This window comes from Salvelinus fontinalis, chromosome 3 (genome assembly GCF_029448725.1).
Source record: "Salvelinus fontinalis isolate EN_2023a chromosome 3, ASM2944872v1, whole genome shotgun sequence".
NCBI classification, from domain to species: domain Eukaryota; kingdom Metazoa; phylum Chordata; class Actinopteri; order Salmoniformes; family Salmonidae; genus Salvelinus; species Salvelinus fontinalis.
Genome location: NC_074667.1, coordinates 63,148,381 through 63,169,062, shown reverse-complemented (window position 1 = coordinate 63,169,062; position 20,682 = coordinate 63,148,381). Strand labels below are relative to the sequence as shown.

The 20,682-nt window shown below is 39.8% G+C and overlaps 1 protein-coding gene across 1 annotated transcript in view; it reads right to left on the bottom strand.

Moving 5' to 3' along the window:
* The window catches only part of rbm20 (RNA binding motif protein 20), an 83,184-nt gene extending 62,800 nt beyond the window's left edge, over nucleotides 1-20,384 (bottom strand). The window contains exon 1 of the mRNA XM_055917772.1: nucleotides 19,847-20,384. Coding sequence (XP_055773747.1) covers nucleotides 19,847-19,980 — 134 coding nt within the window. The 5' untranslated portion in view covers nucleotides 19,981-20,384. The remainder of the gene's footprint in view (nucleotides 1-19,846) is intronic.
* Nucleotides 20,385-20,682: the final 298 nt, after the last annotated feature.

The window sequence follows — 20,682 nt, the reverse complement described above, 5'->3', positions numbered from 1 at the left end:
TCATCAGGGTAGAACTGTAACTTGAATCTTCAGGGTAGAACTGTAACGTTCATTATTAGGGTAGAACTGCAACGTTCATCTTCAGGGTATAACTGTAACGTTCATCATCAGGGTAGAACTGTAACTCGAATCTTCAGGGTAGAACTGTAACGTTCATCTTCAGGATAGAACTGCAACGTTCATCTTCAGGGTAGAACTGTAACGTTCATCTTCAGGGTAGAACTGTAACGTTCATTATCAGGGTAGAACTGTAATGTTCATCTTCAGGATAGAACTGTAACTTGAATCTTCAGGGTAGAACTGTAACGTTCATCTTCAGGGTAGAACTGTAACGTTCATTATTAGGGTAGAACTGTAATGTTCATCTTCAGGGTAGAACTGCAACGTTCATCTTCAGGATAGAACTGTAACGTTCATCTTCAGGATAGAACTGTAACGTTCATCTTCAGGATAGAACTGTAACGTTCATCTTCAGGGTAGAACTGTAACGTTCATCTTCAGGGTAGAACTGTAACGTTCATCTTCAGGGTAGAACTGTAACGTTCGTCTTCAGGATAGAACTGAAACGTTCATCTTCAGGATAGAACTGTAACGTTCATCTTCAGGGTAGAACTGTAACGTTCATCTTCAGGGTAGAACTGTAACGTTCATCTTCAGGGTAGAACTGTATCGTTCATCTTCAGGGTAGGACTGAATCGTTCATCTTCAGGGTAGAACTGAATCTTCAGGGTAGAACTGTAACGTTCATTATTAGGGTAGAACTGTAATGTTCATCTTCAGGGTAGAACTGTAACGTTCATTATTAGGGTAGAACTGTAATGTTCATCTTCAGGATAGAACTGTGACGTTCATCTCCAGGGTAGAACTGTAATGTTCATCTTCAGGATAGAACTGTAACGTTCATCTTCAGGATAGAACTGTAACGTTCATCTTCAGGGTAGAACTGTAACGTTCATCATCAGGGTAGAACTGTAACGTTCATTATTAGGGTAGAACTGTAACGTTCATCTTCAGGATAGAACTGTAACGTTCATCTTCAGGATAGAACTGTAACGTTCATCATCAGGGTAGAACTGTAACGTTCATCTTCAGGATAGAACTGTAACGTTCATCTTCAGGATAGAACTGTAACGTTCATCATCAGGGTAGAACTGAAACGTTCATCTTCAGGGTAGAACTGCAACGTTCATCTTCAGGGTAGAACTGTAACGTTCATCTTCAGGATAGAACTGAATCTTCAGGGTAGAACTGAATCTTCAGGGGAGAACTGTAATGTTCATCTTCAGGGTAGAACTGCAACGTTCATCTTCAGGATAGAACTGTAACGTTCATCTTCAGGATAGAACTGTAACGTTCATCTTCAGGGTAGAACTGTAACGTTCATCTTCAGGGTAGAACTGTAACGTTCATCATCAGGGTAGAACTGTAACGTTCATCTTCAGGATAGAACTGTAACGTTCATCTTCAGGGTAGAACTATAACGTTCATCTTCAGGGTAGAACTGTAACGTTCATCTTCAGGGTAGAACTGTAACGTTCATCTTCAGGGTAGAACTGTAACGTTCATCTTCAGGGTAGAACTGTAACGTTCATCTTCAGGATAGAACTGTAACGTTCATCTTCAGGATAGAACTGTAACTTGAATCTTCAGGGTAGAACTGTAACGTTCATTATTAGGGTAGAACTGCAACGTTCATCTTCAGGGTATAACTGTAACGTTCATCATCAGGGTAGAACTGTAACTCGAATCTTCAGGGTAGAACTGTAACGTTCATCTTCAGGATAGAACTGTAACGTTCATTATTAGGATAGAACTGCAACGTTCATCTTCAGGGTAGAACTGTAACGTTCATCTTCAGGATAGAACTGCAACGTTCATCTTCAGGATAGAACTGTAACGTTCATCTTCAGGATAGAACTGTAACGTTCATCTTCAGGATAGAACTGTAACGTTCATTATTAGGATAGAACTGCAACGTTCATCTTCAGGGTAGAACTGTAACGTTCATCTTCAGGGTAGAACTGTAATGTTCATCTTCAGGGTAGAACTGTGACGTTCATCATCAGGGTAGAACTGTAACTTGAATCTTCAGGGTAGAACTGTAACGTTCATTATTAGGGTAGAACTGCAACGTTCATCTTCAGGGTATAACTGTAACGTTCATCATCAGGGTAGAACTGTAACTCGAATCTTCAGGGTAGACCTGTAACGTTCATCTTCAGGATAGAACTGCAACGTTCATCTTCAGGGTAGAACTGTAACGTTCATCTTCAGGGTAGAACTGTAACGTTCATTATCAGGGTAGAACTGTAATGTTCATCTTCAGGATAGAACTGTAACTTGAATCTTCAGGGTAGAACTGTAACGTTCATCTTCAGGGTAGAACTGTAACGTTCATTATTAGGGTAGAACTGTAATGTTCATCTTCAGGTTAGAACTGCAACGTTCATCTTCAGGCTAGAACTGTAACGTTCATCTTCAGGATAGAACTGTAACGTTCATCTTCAGGATAGAACTGTAACGTTCATCTTCAGGGTAGAACTGTAACGTTCATCTTCAGGGTAGAACTGTAACGTTCATCTTCAGGGTAGAACTGTAACGTTCGTCTTCAGGATAGAACTGAAACGTTCATCTTCAGGATAGAACTGTAACGTTCATCTTCAGGGTAGAACTGTAACGTTCATCTTCAGGGTAGAACTGTAACGTTCATCTTCAGGCTAGAACTGTAACGTTCATCTTCAGGGTAGAACTGTATCGTTCATCTTCAGGGTAGGACTGAATCGTTCATCTTCAGGGTAGAACTGAATCTTCAGGGTAGAACTGTAACGTTCATTATTAGGGTAGAACTGTATTGTTCATCTTCAGGGTAGAACTGTAACGTTCATTATTAGGGTAGAACTGTAATGTTCACCTTCAGGGTAGAACTGTGACGTTCATCTTCAGGGTAGAACTGTAACGTTCATCTTCAGGGTAGAACTGTAACGTTCATCTTCAGGGTAGAACTGTAACGTTCATTATTAGGGTAGAACTGTAACGTTCATCTTCAGGATAGAACTGTAACGTTCATCTTCAGGATAGAACTGTAACGTTCATCATCAGGGTAGAACTGTAACGTTCATCTTCAGGGTAGAACTGTAATGTTCATCTTCAGGGTAGAACTGTAACGTTCATCTTCAGGATAGAACTGTAACGTTCATCTTCAGGGTAGAACTGTAACGTTCATCTTCAGGGTAGAACTGTAACATTCATCTTCAGGGTAGAACTGTAACGTTCATCTTCAGGGTAGAACTGTAACGTTCATCTTCAGGATAGAACTGTAACGTTCATCTTCAGGATAGAACTGTAACGTTCATCTTCAGGATAGAACTGTAACTTGAATATTCAAGGTCTAACTGCAAACCTTTCAGCACTTTGGGTTCTACACTTACATCTGAACTGTTGTTATAGCCGTTAACCTTGTAGTTTGACCATCACACGTTGCCCTGTTAGCTTCTGGTCAAATACCAGTATTGTATCAGCCTTCATCTTTCCTCCAAACAACGTGGCATGTATTAAAAGAGAAGAAAGTAATGTAATTGAACTGAGACATGATGAAATATGAAGGAACCCCACCACATGTCAAAACACATAACACCATCACTGAAAATCATCCTAGATCTTAACAACACTGCTTCATAGAGTTATGAGGTTGCTTGACATCATATTTGAGTTTCCTTGTCATCATATTTATAGTTTAAACATTCAATAAAGCTATATCTGATCCACAGGACGTTTTATCTACTATATCAAGGCACGAGGGTAGCTTATAGAAGCCATACTTGCTCACACACACACACATTTACATTTTAGTCATTTAGCAGACGCTCTTATCCAGAGCGACTTACAGTAGAGTGCATACATTTTTATTACATTTTTTTTTTTACATTTCATTACATTTTACATACTGACACAAGGATATCCCTACCGGCCAAACCCTCCCTAACCCGGACGACGCTATGCCAATTGTGCGTCGCCCCACAGACCTCCCAGTTGCGGCCGGCTGCGACAGAGCCTGGGCGCGAACCCAGCCCAGCCTGGGCGCGAACCCAGAGACTCTGGTGGCGCAGCTAGCACTGCGATGCAGTGCCCTAGACCACTGCGCCACCCGAGAGGCCTGACAGGCTAATATCAAATAACGACGATAATGACATTAAGTCCATCTTGAATCTAGAGACGTAAATCTAGAATCTAGAGACGTAAATCTAGAATCTAGAGATGTACATCTTGAATCTAGAGAGGTAAATCTAGAATCTAGAGACGTAAATCTAGAATCTAGAGATGTACATCTTGAATCTAGAGAGGTAAATCTAGAATCTAGAGACATACATCTCAAATCTAGAGACATAACGTAAACTCACGTAAACTCGTACATCGCCTTGGTCCGTACAATTGCCCTTATTTTAGCGCACCAAAAACGTAATACTTCCAGATCAACTGTAATGTCAATACCATTGTAAAGCACAATTTCTCTTCTTTCCAACACAATCAATTACATGACCTAAACGCTGCCCGTTTCTTCATAATTCAAGCAGGCAATGAGCCCCGTCGGGTCTTTTTAAAAATGGCGGGTGGGGAAGCGAAACTAATGCGTGATAGTGAGAAGGAGAGATGTTGTGTGGGAAAATTGCTTTATTACACTCGATCTGTCCAACTTATCACCTTATCGCCTCTAAAATGTAAATAAAACACTATAAAGAGTTTATATAATGTGCCATTACATACCTATTTGAAGGTTTGTGTCGAATTTGAATCGGGCTTTTAGAGCGGTGCTAAAGTGATCTTAGAAGTAAACAGCGGCTTTGAGAATGATGATCGCATGCAATGATGACGCAAAAAATGACTCGGTATCCCCCCCTTACCCCGTCACTGTCAATTTCTTGTTTTTAAACGATGAGAGAAGTGCTACACCTGGTGGAGAGAGATTGTAAGACAGAAATAATTGCTTTATGCGTTCTGTACGTTACGACATGACACGTCATGATGTAACGGAGGGTCTGTTTTTTCAACTTTTCTCCAATACTATGGAGCCATTACCATGTCGATCAACGCTTGAATAGAAACCTAGTTCACAACCCCGATTTTGAAGTCAACACAGTTGCTACAGTCCCATTAGTTTTCTTTGTAGCCTCGTTTGAATGTTGCGGTTGCGCACATTTGTACGGAATGGGGTGAGTTTACGTTACATCTAGAATCTAGAGAAGTAAATCTAGACATCTATTGACGTCAGGAATATGAGTCATGTTTCACTTGTCTGTAATTTATCTGGTGGATTACTAATAATTAACCAGCTCATTAACACGCCATCTTTAGCTCCCCATCGAGTCTAAACATCCACGCACCCTCCTCAGTAATCTTCTACATGGCCAAGAAGTCTGAACCCAGTGTCGCTGCCAGCAGGGGTTGCTATAGATAGCAGGACACCTGTGGAGATGATGAGGGCACCACACCACGGCTCTGACCGTGAAACAATTGAATCCTTAATTCTGTAATCTTCAAAACACTCACTCTTTTGTTACGTAATCTACTAACAGCACAACTTTGGAACACTAAAACACTGTAACGTTGACTCAAAAGTGAAGTTGTGTCTGCATTGTCAAGTGTGAGATATCCAGTTTCATCCGCCTCCCCATTACCTTCTCTAACGCGGCTGTTTTTGAAAATAGAATGTGGTCTTAACAGGGGGTTAGCACTAGACAATAACACACATTCATTAGAAGTAATAGCGTGTGCCAGATGAGCGCGGGGCCAGGCTATATTCTGCTCTGGGCTCTCACACTGTCAGAAACACTACCCCCACCAATGGAAGCTCTCAGGGGGTAGGTCCATCTAAAGGAGGTAGCCTAAACACGGTAAGGACATCTAAGATGATGTAACTGAATTAGAATGGGCTGCTATTAATATTCGTATGTAGAGGGGGACTGCATTTACATAAACATGATATGATATTTTGCACATTATTTTCACCAGCTTCCTGAAGTCAGCTATGGCTGTTTGTTCCAGCTATAGACCTACATGTACTGTATACAGTCTAAACTGTTGCCACAAATGGGAATTTGACCCATTTGAGCAGACCAATCAAATAAGTGTAGAAGAAAGAAGTGTGTAGGACTTGTGTCTGCACCCCACTTCCAGTCCTGCAGTTCACATTCCTCAATGAACAACTGGTTGACGTATTAGCCTGCTAGCATTAGCCTGTTGCCATTGTGAAACGTGTGAGGGTTTATATTTGATTTCCTGTGTTCTGTTCCCATGTAGATGAAAGCAGAGGGATGCCTTTGGGGTGAGCACACGTGCTGCACACTCTACCAGGCCCTCAGCTGTTCACACACAAACAGACGCATGCGCACACAAACACACGCGCGCACACACACACACACACACACACACACAGCATGGCTCTGGACTTCATACAGGGTGGGTATTATCTTCTTTAAAACAGGCTATCCTGCTAGGCTAACCCCTGCTAGGAGGATCCCCACCGGGTAGACCTGGGCAGCAACATGCATACAGAACATTCTCTACACAGGGGATGTCCTCAGCATTTCACACACGTTGTTGGGTGCATACCAGGGTTCAAATACTATTTTGAAATCCTGTCAAATACTTTGTCTGTGCTTGATTGATCTTGCCTGTTGCAATCAATAGAGTAGTCACAAGAGTGTTAGCCCTGCCCATCTGGCACTCCAGGAAGGCTACTGTTTGAACCCAGGTCTGGTGGTTGGTATGTATTTGAGGGAGAGAAGGCAATGAGAGAGACAGAGAGAGAGAGGGAGATGGGGAGAGAGAGACGGAGAGAGAGAGATACAGAGAGAGCGAGACGGAGAGAGAGAGATACAGAGAGAGAGATACAGAGAGAGAGAGAGAGACGGAGAGAGAGCAAGTCAATAGGCATTACATCGTTGAAGCCCTGATCTCTTTGTCACTAATAATAACCAAGTGAATTTTCGTGAAATGCTCCGGTCGATAGAAACCCTTTCTTTTTTGATATGCCTACGCAAGCCTGACGACCTCTGATATAAACCATGGATTAATGGATTGTCCACACACACACACACACACACACACACACACACACACACACACACACACACACACACACACACACACACACACACACACACACACACACACACACACACACACACACACACACACACACACACACACACACACACACGAGCTGGTCATATTACTTTTTCAATCATCGTTTAGATGTCTAAGTTCATAAGGTTTATAAAGTACAACAAGTGTTGATGTTAAGGGAGGATGGAAAGATTTGAGGCTGAAACACACACTCACTAACGTGTGTGACACACACACACACACACAGGCGCACTTACCCACACAAAGTACTGCACGCACACACTAACACACAGTACTTGCGACCAGCCCACACACACACACACAAAGTACTGAGTGCCCACACACACACGTGCGCGATCACACACTCGCTAACGCACATGTACACTCTGAATGTAAAACTCTTACATAAAGAGTCCACGTGTTTTCGGATATGTTACCCATGGTACACTGCGTCTTTTTTACAGTCAAATAAAGGCTATATCTGATTTTGTATAAAGTTAACAGCTTGTCCCACATTCACCATGACCATTCCTAGTGTGATCTACATGAACAGCTCTTCATTTAGATACTGTTTAACACTGACTGGGACGTTTACATGTTGCCAGATTGGCCTTCTAAATTACAATACAAGACAAAGCCCTGCCAGTAAATGGGCCCATTATGGTGACATATGATCTAATACCTTAAATGAGTACTTTAAAGGAAATAGGCTATTTAGTTATATTTCCAGCTGCAAATAGCACTAAATGTCCACCGTATATCTGTAGTAGTAAATGAATAGATTTCCCAGAGAGGAGCCTTCCACAACAAAGGCTGAAAATGTGCTGATCTGTGGAAATGAACACAGTATATCTCTCTGATTCCCATCTCTGTGTGTGAAAAGCTCTTGGCTGTGTAAGAAACAACAAGCCGAGGGACAATCTTTCATTGAGCGCTTATCTAAAGTCGGCTAAACTCTCGCCTGTCAACCTTGACTTATCAAACAGACATTTAAACCCCTTCAAAATACTCTCGTTCTGAACAAAGTTCCAGATGCTTAGTACTGTTAAGTCGACACTCCACACCTCTACTCTGGTTTTGTTTTACCATGGGGTTATTATTCAGCCCTCCTGTTCATAAGATGCTTTCGATAAAATGCTCTGGATTTCCTAGCCTGGTCGCAGATCATTTTGTGGTGTCTTGTCAACTCCTCTGATCATGGCAACAGCACAAACAGTTTTGGGACCAGGCCACGAATTCTCTTGAAGCCGTAAGGAAAAAAACTCTTCCATATCCAACAAAATCTCTCTTAATCTCTGATGTCTACGGATGTAGGAGGCAGTTTTCTACAGCAGGGAAATAATCCTGCCACAACAGGAAATGTGAATTATTTTGTGGATTATACTTAATGGACATTTTTTGTAGATTTTTCATAAGGGGAAAATCAAGTCTGAAATGAAAAACTTTAGAAGCCTTTTTAAACCTCAAATACTCTACAGGTTTGCATTTACTGCTGTTCAGGAGAATTCTCAGCAACAGAAGGGTGATCAAATTAATATCCTACATCTGTACCTTGTAGGGTAGCTCTGGTGTCATAGGGGTCATAAACAGTAACTATAGGAGAATATATTATCAATGGTGTAATTAAAGGTTATGTTTAATCTATCTGGCTGCTTTAAGGCTCTTTCAGTATAGTACAGCTCGAAGGATTTTGATAGGGAAACTGAGTAAGGCATCAATAATTGGGCACAAGCACCTGTAAGAGAGATCCCTGCTAGATTGGGATCACCAGCCTTAATTCTTCTGAACCACGGATATTTTGTTACTTTGCAATGTTTCTATGACATCACATACTTTGTACTTCCCCAATCAAATCATAAGGTTTTGTAACTTAAGTAACAATGATTTATCTGATGTAACAAAGATTCCTGAGAAGCGTAGATTTTGTTTTACAGACGCAGGCACACTTGCTAGATTTGTGAGAGGGTTTCATTTGAACAAAAGAGAGAAGATAACTTTGGTCTTCCACATGTATCAACTATCAACCAAAATATCTGAGTACTTTTTCAATATCAGTTTATAATTTTTCTGAAGATAACTTTGTGAAACAACACAGTAGATAGTTAGACAGGTGTCAAAGACCTCAGAAACCTCAATCTCACAGCCAGGCACCTTCTACTAATTCCACTGGGTTACACTATGCAAACATTAGAAAGGTTGACCTGGGGAAGCCTACCTTTCCAATATCAACATATTTTCGCTTGACATGACTTTTCTAAAACCTGTCAGGCATTTAACATAAGGATTAGCCCAGTTGCTGTCCCCTGGCACCAAGGCAGTTAGCGTGTCGTGCTAATGTTGCTAACGTCCTTCTAATGGTATTTTCTAAATCCATTTATAAGGAGCAACAGCCACATGGAGTATTGTTTTTATATCGCTCTCCTTACTGCCATGCCCCGGCTTGACTCGGTAAACTGTTTACTTTCACAGAGGCACCAGGATTAGGACAAGCACCTGTCGTCCGGGTTTAGCCGGGGTAGGCCGTCATTGTAAATAAGAATTTGTTCTTAACTGACTTGCCTAGTTAAATAAAGGTTATATAAATAAAAATAAAAATAAACCTTGCCTTTCCCTGAATAAACAAATACAAAGTGGGGTAATGGTATTTCAACTTGATGCCCCCGAAAGCAAACTGAGGGATTTCAAAGCAGTCCCTCTACTGTTAGTCTACTATCCCAGAGCAGTTAATATAGCCACTAATCAATCATCTAGCCACTAATTAATGTCAAGGCTGACATTATTATTGCCTGGCAGGGGGTACTATGCCGTGTCGGACCTGGGAAAACCCATTAGAGAGCTTTGGTTAATGTCCCCCTATCTGTCTGGTCAGTGTGACAGACCTACTGACACCTTCTTTCTCATCAACTGCAGCACTTTACTTCACTTTATAGCACTTTACTGCAGCAATTAACATTTATGGTCCTTATGGTGTATATGATTATTGTATTAATTTGTTCAAATACTTGTGTAGTAACAATATAACTACTATGGTAACAATGTTGTAATAACATGCTGTAATAGCATATTAATGTAGTTGAGTGCTTTTTGCAAAAGAACATGAATGTCATACCTTCAACCATTTGTCTTTCTGAGACCTACAGCGGGATCACCAGCATCAATGGTGAGCTATTGTTCTCTACACCAGGGACAGATAGCAAAGCTTAGAGAACAACATAACAAAAGCATTCAGAACATGTTCTCCATGTTTTCCACAGGTCTTTACCCGTCATCAGCTGCACCCCAGTACCATATCCTGCTCTGCTACACTCTTAGAAAAAAGGTTCCAAAAGGGTTCTTCGGCTGTACCCATAAGAGAACCATTTTTGGTTCTTGGTACAAGCCTTTTTAGTTCCAGGTATAACCCTTTTGGGTTCCATGTAGAGCCCTCTGTGGAAAGCGTTCTACATGGAACACAAAAGTGTTCTACTTGGAACCAAAGGGGTTTTACCCGGAATCAAAAACAGTTCTTCAAAAGGTTCTCCTATGAGGACAGTCGAAAAACCCTTCAAGGTTCTAGAAAGCACATTTTCTTCTAAGAGTGCATTAACAGCACTATAGACATTTAACAGAGAAATAAAAATGTTTACAGTCATTCTTTGGGGACAGCTATCCCCCTAAAACATAAGTCCTACTACAGGATGGACAGCTATCCCCTAGCTAGTCTAAACCATAAGTCCTACTACAGGATGGACAGCTATCCCCTCGCTAGTCTAAACCCTTAGTCATACTACAGTATGGACAGCTATCCCCTCGCTAGTCTAAACCATTAGTCATACTACAGGATGGACAACTATCCCCTAGCTAGTCTAAACCCTTAGTCCTACTACACTATGGACAGCTATCCCCTAGCTAGTCTAAACCCTTAGTCATACTACAGTATGGACAGCTATCCCCAAGCTAGTCTAAACCCTTAGTCCTACTACAGTATGGACAGCTATCCCCTCGCTAGTCTAAACCCTTAGTCCTACTACAGTATGGACAACTATCCCCTAGCTAGTCTAAACCATTAGTCATACTACAGGATGGACAACTATCCCCTAGCTAGTCTAAACCCTTAGTCATACTACAGTATGGACAGCTATCCCCTAGCTAGTCTAAACCATTAGTCATACTACAGGATGGACAACTATCCCCAAGCTAGGCTAAACCCTTAGTCATACTACAGTATGGACAGCTATCCCCTAGCTAGGCTAAAACCTTAGTCATACTACAGTATGGACAACTATCCCCTAGCTAGTCTAAACCCTTAGTCATACTACAGTACGGACAGCTATCCCGTAGCTAGTCTAAACCCTTAGTCATACTACAGTATGGACACCTATCCCCTAGCTAGTCTAAACCCTTAGTCATACTACAGTACGGACAGCTATCCCCTAGCTAGTCTAAACTATTAGTCATACTACAGTACGGACAGCTATCCCCTCGCTAGTCTAAACCCTTAGTCATACTACAGTATGGACAGCTATCCCCTAGCTAGTCTAAACCATTAGTCATACTACAGGATGGACAACTATCCCCTAGCTAGTCTAAACCCTTAGTCATACTACAGTATGGACAGCTATCCCCTAGCTAGTCTAAACCCTTAGTCATACTACAGGATGGACAACTATCCCCAAGCTAGTCTAAACCCTTAGTCATACTACAGTATGGACAGCTATCCCCTAGCTAGTCTAAACCCTTAGTCATACTACAGGATGGACAACTATCCCCAAGCTAGTCTAAACCCTTAGTCATACTACAGTATGGACAGCTATCCCCTAGCTAGTCTAAACCCTTAGTCATACTACAGGATGGACAACTATCCCCTAGCTAGTCTAAACCATTAGTCATACTACAGTATGGACAGCTATCCCCTAGCTAGTCTAAACCATTAGTCATACTACAGTATGGACAGCTATCCCCTAGCTAGTCTAAACCATTAGTCATACTACAGTATGGACAACTATCCCCTAGCTAGTCTAAACCCTTAGTCATACTACAGTATGGACATACTGTGTCTGCAACAGGAGTCTCACCACGTCGTTCAAGTGTGAAGCAACAACATACTACATCACAACAAGAGAAGAATAGAAAAACAACAACAACAACAACATCCACAACAACAACAACAGCTAGAGAAGAACAGGAATATTACAACAACATCCACAACAACAACAACAGCTAGAGAAGAACAGAAATATTACAACAACATCTATAACAACAACAACAGCTAGAGAAGAAGAGGAATATTACAACAACAACGGCTAGAGAAGAACAGGAATATTACAACAACATCCACAACAACAACAACAGCTAGAGAAGAACAGAAATATTACAACAACATCCACAACAACAACAACAGCTAGAGAAGAACAGAAATATTACAACAACATCTATAACAACAACAACAGCTAGAGAAGAACAGGAATATTACAACAACAACAACAGCTAGAGAAGAACAGGAATATTACAACAACATCCACAACAACAACAACAGCTAGAGAAGAACAGGAATATTACAACAACATCTATAACAACAACAACAGCTAGAGAAGAACAGGAATATTACAACAACATCTATAACAACAACAACAGCTAGAGAAGAACAGGAATATTACAACAACATCTATAACAACAACAACAGCTAGAGAAGAACAGGAATATTACAACAACATCTATAACAACAACAACAGCTAGAGAAGAACAGGAATATTACAACAACATCTATAACAACAACAACAGCTAGAGAAGAACAGGAATATTACAACAACATCTATAACAACAACAACAGCTAGAGAAGAACAGGAATATTACAACAACATCTATAACAACAACAACAGCTAGAGAAGAACAGGAATATTACAACAACAACAACAGCTAGAGAAGAACAGGAATATTACAACAACATCTATAACAACAACAACAGCTAGAGAAGAACAGGAATATTACAACAACAACAACGGCTAGAGAAGAACAGGAATATTACAACAACATCCACAACAACAACAACAGCTAGAGAAGAACAGAAATATTACAACAACATCTATAACAACAACAACAGCTAGAGAAGAACAGGAATATTACAACAACATCTATAACAACAACAAGAGCTAGAGAAGAACAGGAATATTACAACAACATCTATAACAACAACAACAGCTAGAGAAGAACAGGAATATTACAACAACATCCACAACAACAACAACAGCTAGAGAAGAACAGGAATATTACAACAACATCTATAACAACAACAACAGCTAGAGAAGAACAGAAATATTACAACAACAACGGCTAGAGAAGAACAGGAATATTACAACAACATCCACAACAACAACAACAACTAGAGAAGAACAGAAATATTACAACAACAACGGCTAGAGAAGAACAGGAATATTACAACAACAACGGCTAGAGAAGAACAGGAATATTACAACAACATCTATAACAACAACAACAGCTAGAGAAGAACAGGAATATTACAACAACATCTATAACAACAACAACAGCTAGAGAAGAACAGGAATATTACAACAACATCCACAACAACAACAACAGCTAGAGAAGAACAGAAATATTACAACAACATCCACAACAACAACAACAGCTAGAGAAGAACAGAAATATTACAACAACATCCACAACAACAACAACAGCTAGAGAAGAACAGAAATATTACAACAACATCTATAACAACAACAACAGCTAGAGAAGAACAGGAATATTACAACAACAACAACAGCTAGAGAAGAACAGGAATATTACAACAACAACAGCTAGAGAAGAACAGGAATATTACAACAACATCTATAACAACAACAACAGCTAGAGAAGAACAGGAATATTACAACAACAACAACAGCTAGAGAAGAACAGGAATATTACAACAACAACAGCTAGAGAAGAACAGGAATATTACAACAACAACAACAGCTAGAGAAGAACAGGAATATTACAACAACATCCACAACAACAACAACAGCTAGAGAAGAACAGAAATATTACAACAACATCCACAACAACAACAACAGCTAGAGAAGAACAGAAATATTACAACAACATCTATAACAACAACAACAACAGCTAGAGAAGAACAGGAATATTACAACAACAACAACAGCTAGAGAAGAACAGGAATATTACAACAACATCCACAACAACAACAACAGCTAGAGAAGAACAGGAATATTACAACAACATCTATAACAACAACAACAGCTAGAGAAGAACAGGAATATTACAACAACATCTATAACAACAACAACAGCTAGAGAAGAACAGGAATATTACAACAACATCTATAACAACAACAACAGCTAGAGAAGAACAGGAATATTACAACAACATCTATAACAACAACAACAGCTAGAGAAGAACAGGAATATTACAACAACATCCACAACAACAACAACAGCTAGAGAAGAACAGGAATATTACAACAACATCTATAACAACAACAACAGCTAGAGAAGAACAGGAATATTACAACAACATCCACAACAACAACAACAGCTAGAGAAGAACAGGAATATTACAACAACATCTATAACAACAACAACAGCTAGAGAAGAACAGGAATATTACAACAACAACAACAGCTAGAGAAGAACAGGAATATTACAACAACATCTATAACAACAACAACAGCTAGAGAAGAACAGGAATATTACAACAACATCTATAACAACAACAACAGCTAGAGAAGAACAGGAATATTACAACAACATCTATAACAACAACAACAGCTAGAGAAGAACAGGAATATTACAACAACATCTATAACAACAACAACAACAACATCTATAACAACAACAACAGCTAGAGAAGAACAGGAATATTACAACAACATCCACAACAACAACAACAGCTAGAGAAGAACAGGAATATTACAACAACATCTATAACAACAACAACAGCTAGAGAAGAACAGGAATATTACAACAACATCTATAACAACAACAACAGCTAGAGAAGAACAGGAATATTACAACAACATCTATAACAACAACAACAACAACATCTATAACAACAACAACAGCTAGAGAAGAACAGGAATATTACAACAACATCCACAACAACAACAACAGCTAGAGAATAATAGAAAAACAACAACATAATCCACAACAATAAAATGTTCTACAGCCTCAGAGGGACATTCACTGAGGAGGCAGGCCTTCTGTAGGGGCTGTAGGTGAGGGAGAGAGGGGGGGGGGGGGGGGGGGGAGAAAGCAAGAGAGTGAGGGGGGAAGTGAGAGCGAGAGAGATAGAGAGAACTAAATGGCAGAAGACAAACAGCCCTGCGCTTCAGGCTGCAGATGAGTTGTGGGCCTAGAATGGTGTCTGTGGCGCTAATCAGTGCTGCCTAAGAAGAGGGGTCAGAGGCAACGTCCCCTTCTTTGACAAACTGGGCAGGGTGATAGAAAGCACACAGCTGGGGAAAAAGAGGGATGAGAGAAAGAGAGAGAGAGAAAGGGGGGAGAGAGAGAGAAAGGGGGGAGAGAGAGAGAAAGGGGAGAGTGTGTAAGACAGAGAGGTATCAGTATAAATGAAGCACTGTGTAAGGCGATACATAAACTTCCCTACTGTACTATGTTATGGCTACTTGGGTGTAAAACCTTAACATATGGTTCCTGATTCAGGAACAGCTATGAGAGGAACTGCCTGGTATTCCCGTAATGTATAGAACCTGCGGTAGTAGTAATGTATAGTACATAAACTACAGTACTGGGCTATGTTATGTTATGGTTACTTGTGTGAAGCCTTAACATATGTTAAGATGCCTCAGGAACTGGTATTCCCATTACGCCAAGATAGAAAACCTGTGTCCTGTAAAAGTATAACTCACACAGGCGTGACAGGTGCTCTAAAGCTGGACTGAGACTAGGTTACATCAAAACTTAACTGACTCAACAAAGAGTAGTGAGAGAGAGAGCACATAAGGGTCTACTGCTTAACTGTATACAGACAAGTAGCGTACATTGATGTGTAAAAGTAATTCCATCAGTGGCTTTACCTAGACAAATTTCTCCAGAAAAATACAAGAAATTAATGGAGTATTGTTTTTGACAAAGACCGCGACTGAAGACTTCTCCTTTTAACAAAAGACATTTGATCTATAATCCGAATAATCAGTTATCTCCACATCTGTCCACAGTTAAAGCAGATTCACTACATGAAACAATGATTTATTTACAATTCACTGGTCGAGGTCATTTTTCATTGAATTAGCTACTACTGTGGTTACTATGTAGTGACATGTAAATACACACATTTCAAGAAATGGTTGCAAGTTGATAGTTCAACCAAATTTCAAATGTACATATTTGTTTTCTTATCTTTAAAGCAGTTTATGGTCAAGGAGAGACTACAAATGTCTACACTTGTAATAGCCTGAACTATCCCTTTAAGTGTACTGTGACCCAAAATGAATGTGTATTATTAGTTAGGACTGGTGAGTAGGCTATAAATCATGTGTAGAGAGGTTAATCATTCTATCTTCTTCTAATTGATGGACGGCTATAAACCATGTTGTGTGTCAGGTGAGGGGTCTGCGTATATAGAAATTGTTGCTGTTTTAAAATAGAATGAGTGGGCAGGCAAGCCATATAAGGACTGCTCTAACATTTCACTTTCTAGCTCAGCAACACACAAACATGGCCGCTTGATCCTACGCCTCTCTGCACACGCACGCGTGCATACACGTGTGCAAATACACACACAAACATACACGGGTGTGCACACACACACACACATTTAACTCTGTTCCGTTCCATCCCCGGTCAAATCCTTACTCTTATCCTTATCGTTATTCAGAGGGCGTGTCAAACAGGGGTGTAAATTGCACATATTTACTCTACTATTTACTGTCTCAAACTCAAACACATAAGGCCTAGTTCATAGACTCATATTATATTCCGTGACCACGATCAAAAATTGAAACGTCAAGAAAAATCGCCTACCTGTGCCATTTCACTGGGCTATAATTCTAAATGTAACTGTAAAAATATAGATTTTGGTTGCAATAAGGGCGATAAATGTACATTTGTTGGTCAAATGACATTTAAAAAGTGATTTAGAAACAGACGTCAAGAGCCCGTGCTGTGCTGCATTCTCTTGTCTTGATCGAGCAGATCGCTTCTCTCACCACTTTTATACTGAATTACGTCTTATATATTTTAAGCCTCGAGACATGTAATTTGACATATTACTTATGATCTCTCCCCTTTTCTAGTTACTCCATCATGATAAGTCCCCATAAACTCCCTTTAAACTGTGCAATATTCCTCTCTCAAACAGCCTACTTTACCACGGCTCACTGGTTTACATGGTAAAATGTGGGGTTTTCTATGATCAAATCGTAGATATTAGTGCACTAAAATACTGCTTGTACCCTTTTGCATGTACACTAGGTGTACAAAGACATGGACAGTACAGCGGCTTCAGGCCAGTAAACAGTTGGGCCAACTTTATTATTACAAGTAGTAGCAAAACAAAGGCTTACTTTGTTATTGTAAAAGTTAACACTGATAATTAATGTTATATGAGAGTCAACATTGAGAAGTTAACACTGATAATCTATTATAAACCAGACTAAATCCAGTATAAACTACCCATGCATAAGTATTCACACCTATGTTGAATAAAATGTTAATACAGTGAATAATTACAGCTTTCTTAATATACATTCACAAAGTTATATTTAATCAGTGGAAAATATGTCAATGATTAGCAAATAAGATAATACCATTTTTTTCAATATGTAAGTCAAGGTCAAGGTTGCATAATCCAAGATTGATAATCAGTTATATTACACTGACGCTGGTAAACTTTACACACCTGAAAATAATCATGGTTTGGGAAATTCCGTATGTGTCATTACTGTAGATATTGTATCAAATGTACTTTTTGAAGAAGACACCAAAGGTTATTACATTGCACACATAAGATTATTTATTACATATAATTTTTTACATAAGATTACAAAGTTAAATGTTGAATCTGATATCAAATAAGGATTTATTGTTGCTATGACATTTGTTCCACTGACAATGTAAGCATACGATGGGACATGATAATAAAATGAAGTGGATATATAACTACACTGTAGGGGGATTAGAGGAAATTCTCAGTTTTCTTTTCATGGAATGAGATAGTCTTCAATAAACTCAATTCATCTCTTCATTATCGATAATACATATTGTTGTATTTTAAACTAGTGAAATAAATAAAATATCTATTTACAACAACTTGTGTAATGTGTTTGAATGGCAAGTTAATTTGGCCTAGGAGAAGCTAAAGGCTATAACAAAAGTGGTAAACATTGTATTTGTGATTTCTCTTAAAAACAAATATATTAGATTTATTATACACTATATTGAGAACAGAATATTCCATAACGTTATAGTTATATAAATAGCAATAAAGTTGTTATCACAAGGTCTCCATTCAACGTCTCAAATAACGGTTGTTACAAGTTGTTAATAAAAGGTCTGGTATTTAGCTCACGTTCATTTACTGGCATCTGTAGAATCTCTTGGGCTGTTTATTGCTTATTTACTTAACAAAAACAATGATGTATTCATTATTTAAGAGGGAGATCTAATACTTTCATTTACTTCTAAAGTTCCTCAACTCACATAAGCACAGGTTTCAGTCGAACCCAATTGATTTTTGTGCTAATATTCTCTAAAGTAGAAATAATAAAAAACAAACAAATAAAAGTATAATAACATCAAAACAAAGGGAATGTTTTAGGAAACACAAATATTATGAGAAACGACTAATACATTCTTCAACATACTAAAGTTCTATATAACTATGACTAGCAAATGTATTTTAATTTCAACAAAATTAGAACTTCAATCTACTATTTTCAGTTTTGCCTTTAGTCCGTCCTGCCTACTTTACTTAGAGCACAGTACTGCTTGTGTTTCAATATGAGACCTTACTGTCTGTTATAAACATATACAGTGTGTGTGTGTGTGTGTGTGTGTGTGTGTGTGTGTGTGTGTGTGTGTGTGTGTGTGTGTGTGTGTGTGTGTGTGTGTGTGTTTGAGACTGAGTGAGACAGCTCTTCTATAAAAGATCTTTGTTCTAATATTTTCTGTTTTCTCTTTTTCCTCTCTTCCTGACTGTTTCCATGGTGAGACTGTCTGTAAAACTCTGTTTGAGACCGTGCTACTCCGCTCCATGGGAGAATGAACACTAGTGAGCCACAGTGAAATAAATGATTGTACAGAAACACTGTAGGCCATTGAGCCCACCCCTTCCACCTCATCCATCTTGCTCACAGGGATGACATTGAGGAGCTTTGGGAAGTGTTTCCACAGCTTTTACAAAACGTATCTACAATATAACTCATCTGCCACCATCCGACTACAGTATTCCTTGAGACAATTGTTCAGAAGTTTGAATTCCATCATCCGTAGCTAGTTAGAGAAAGATATATGCATGAATACCAGCCTGCCAAATCTCCCTTCAACAAATGTATTTTCCATCCCTATTCCTCGGAAGTTGGAATTCCCTCAATGCGGCTAAGGAGACATTTATTAATTGATATATTCCTCCTAAATCCCCCTTGGAACTAATTCATTTTCATACATACCTTTGGGATAACAGTCATGGCATATATGTCTTCCCATACATAGCCGGTCTATGGCACATAGCATACCGGTATATGTGCATATATTTGCAGCAATATTTCCCTTACCTCTGGAAGTGTTCGTTGGACGTCTTGGCTCCCATATATCCTCCTTGGCTTTTCCCCGACATTTCACCAGTTTCGCCGTTCTTGACACCTTCGATGTGAGCCTCAAAGAGAGCCTTATCCCAGGCCTGTTGCATGGCCAAACAAAATCACTAACTAGTCCTTTATCTCCACTAACCAACCACACACACCCCTCAGAAAAGTTGTTACTGGCTGTCGCCGTTGGAGGGGCTATAAATAAAAAATCCTTTGGTGTAACTCTCTCTCTCCCTTGCGATGGCCGACCGATAGCCTAGGGAAGCTGTTGAATACTGTACGCACGGTCCTGTGGACTACTTTAACTCAGCAGGAACTTTTCCTCTCTCTTCCCTCTCTCTCACTTTCTCCCCAGTGCTTCTCCTGACAGACAGCGACAATGGCAGTCAGCAAAGCCCCTGGCCTTAGCTCTCTCTCTTCCTCTCTCTCTGCTTTCTCTCTCCTTCTCTCTCTGCTTTCTCTCGTCCTCCTCTTCTCCCCAGTGACAGAAAGTAAAACCCCAGGGGAGGTGGGTGTTCAAAGGTAAACGACCACAGTTGAATGAAGAGTTTGAGGAAACGACAGAGGTGGGGAGGTTTGGAGGGATAGGGAGGGAGGGGGTGGTAAGTTAAAAGGCTCTTGACCAAATTGGGAGTCCCTGCCTGCTGGCCCTGTGGCGGTAGTGTGTGCATCATATTCGGACGGTGTGTGTAACAACAGGGGAAGAGTCCTCCTTACGCCACGCTGTTGATTATCACCTCATGCTCACATACACACACATACACAGACACACACACGCATGCAAGCAGGCACACACATGTGTG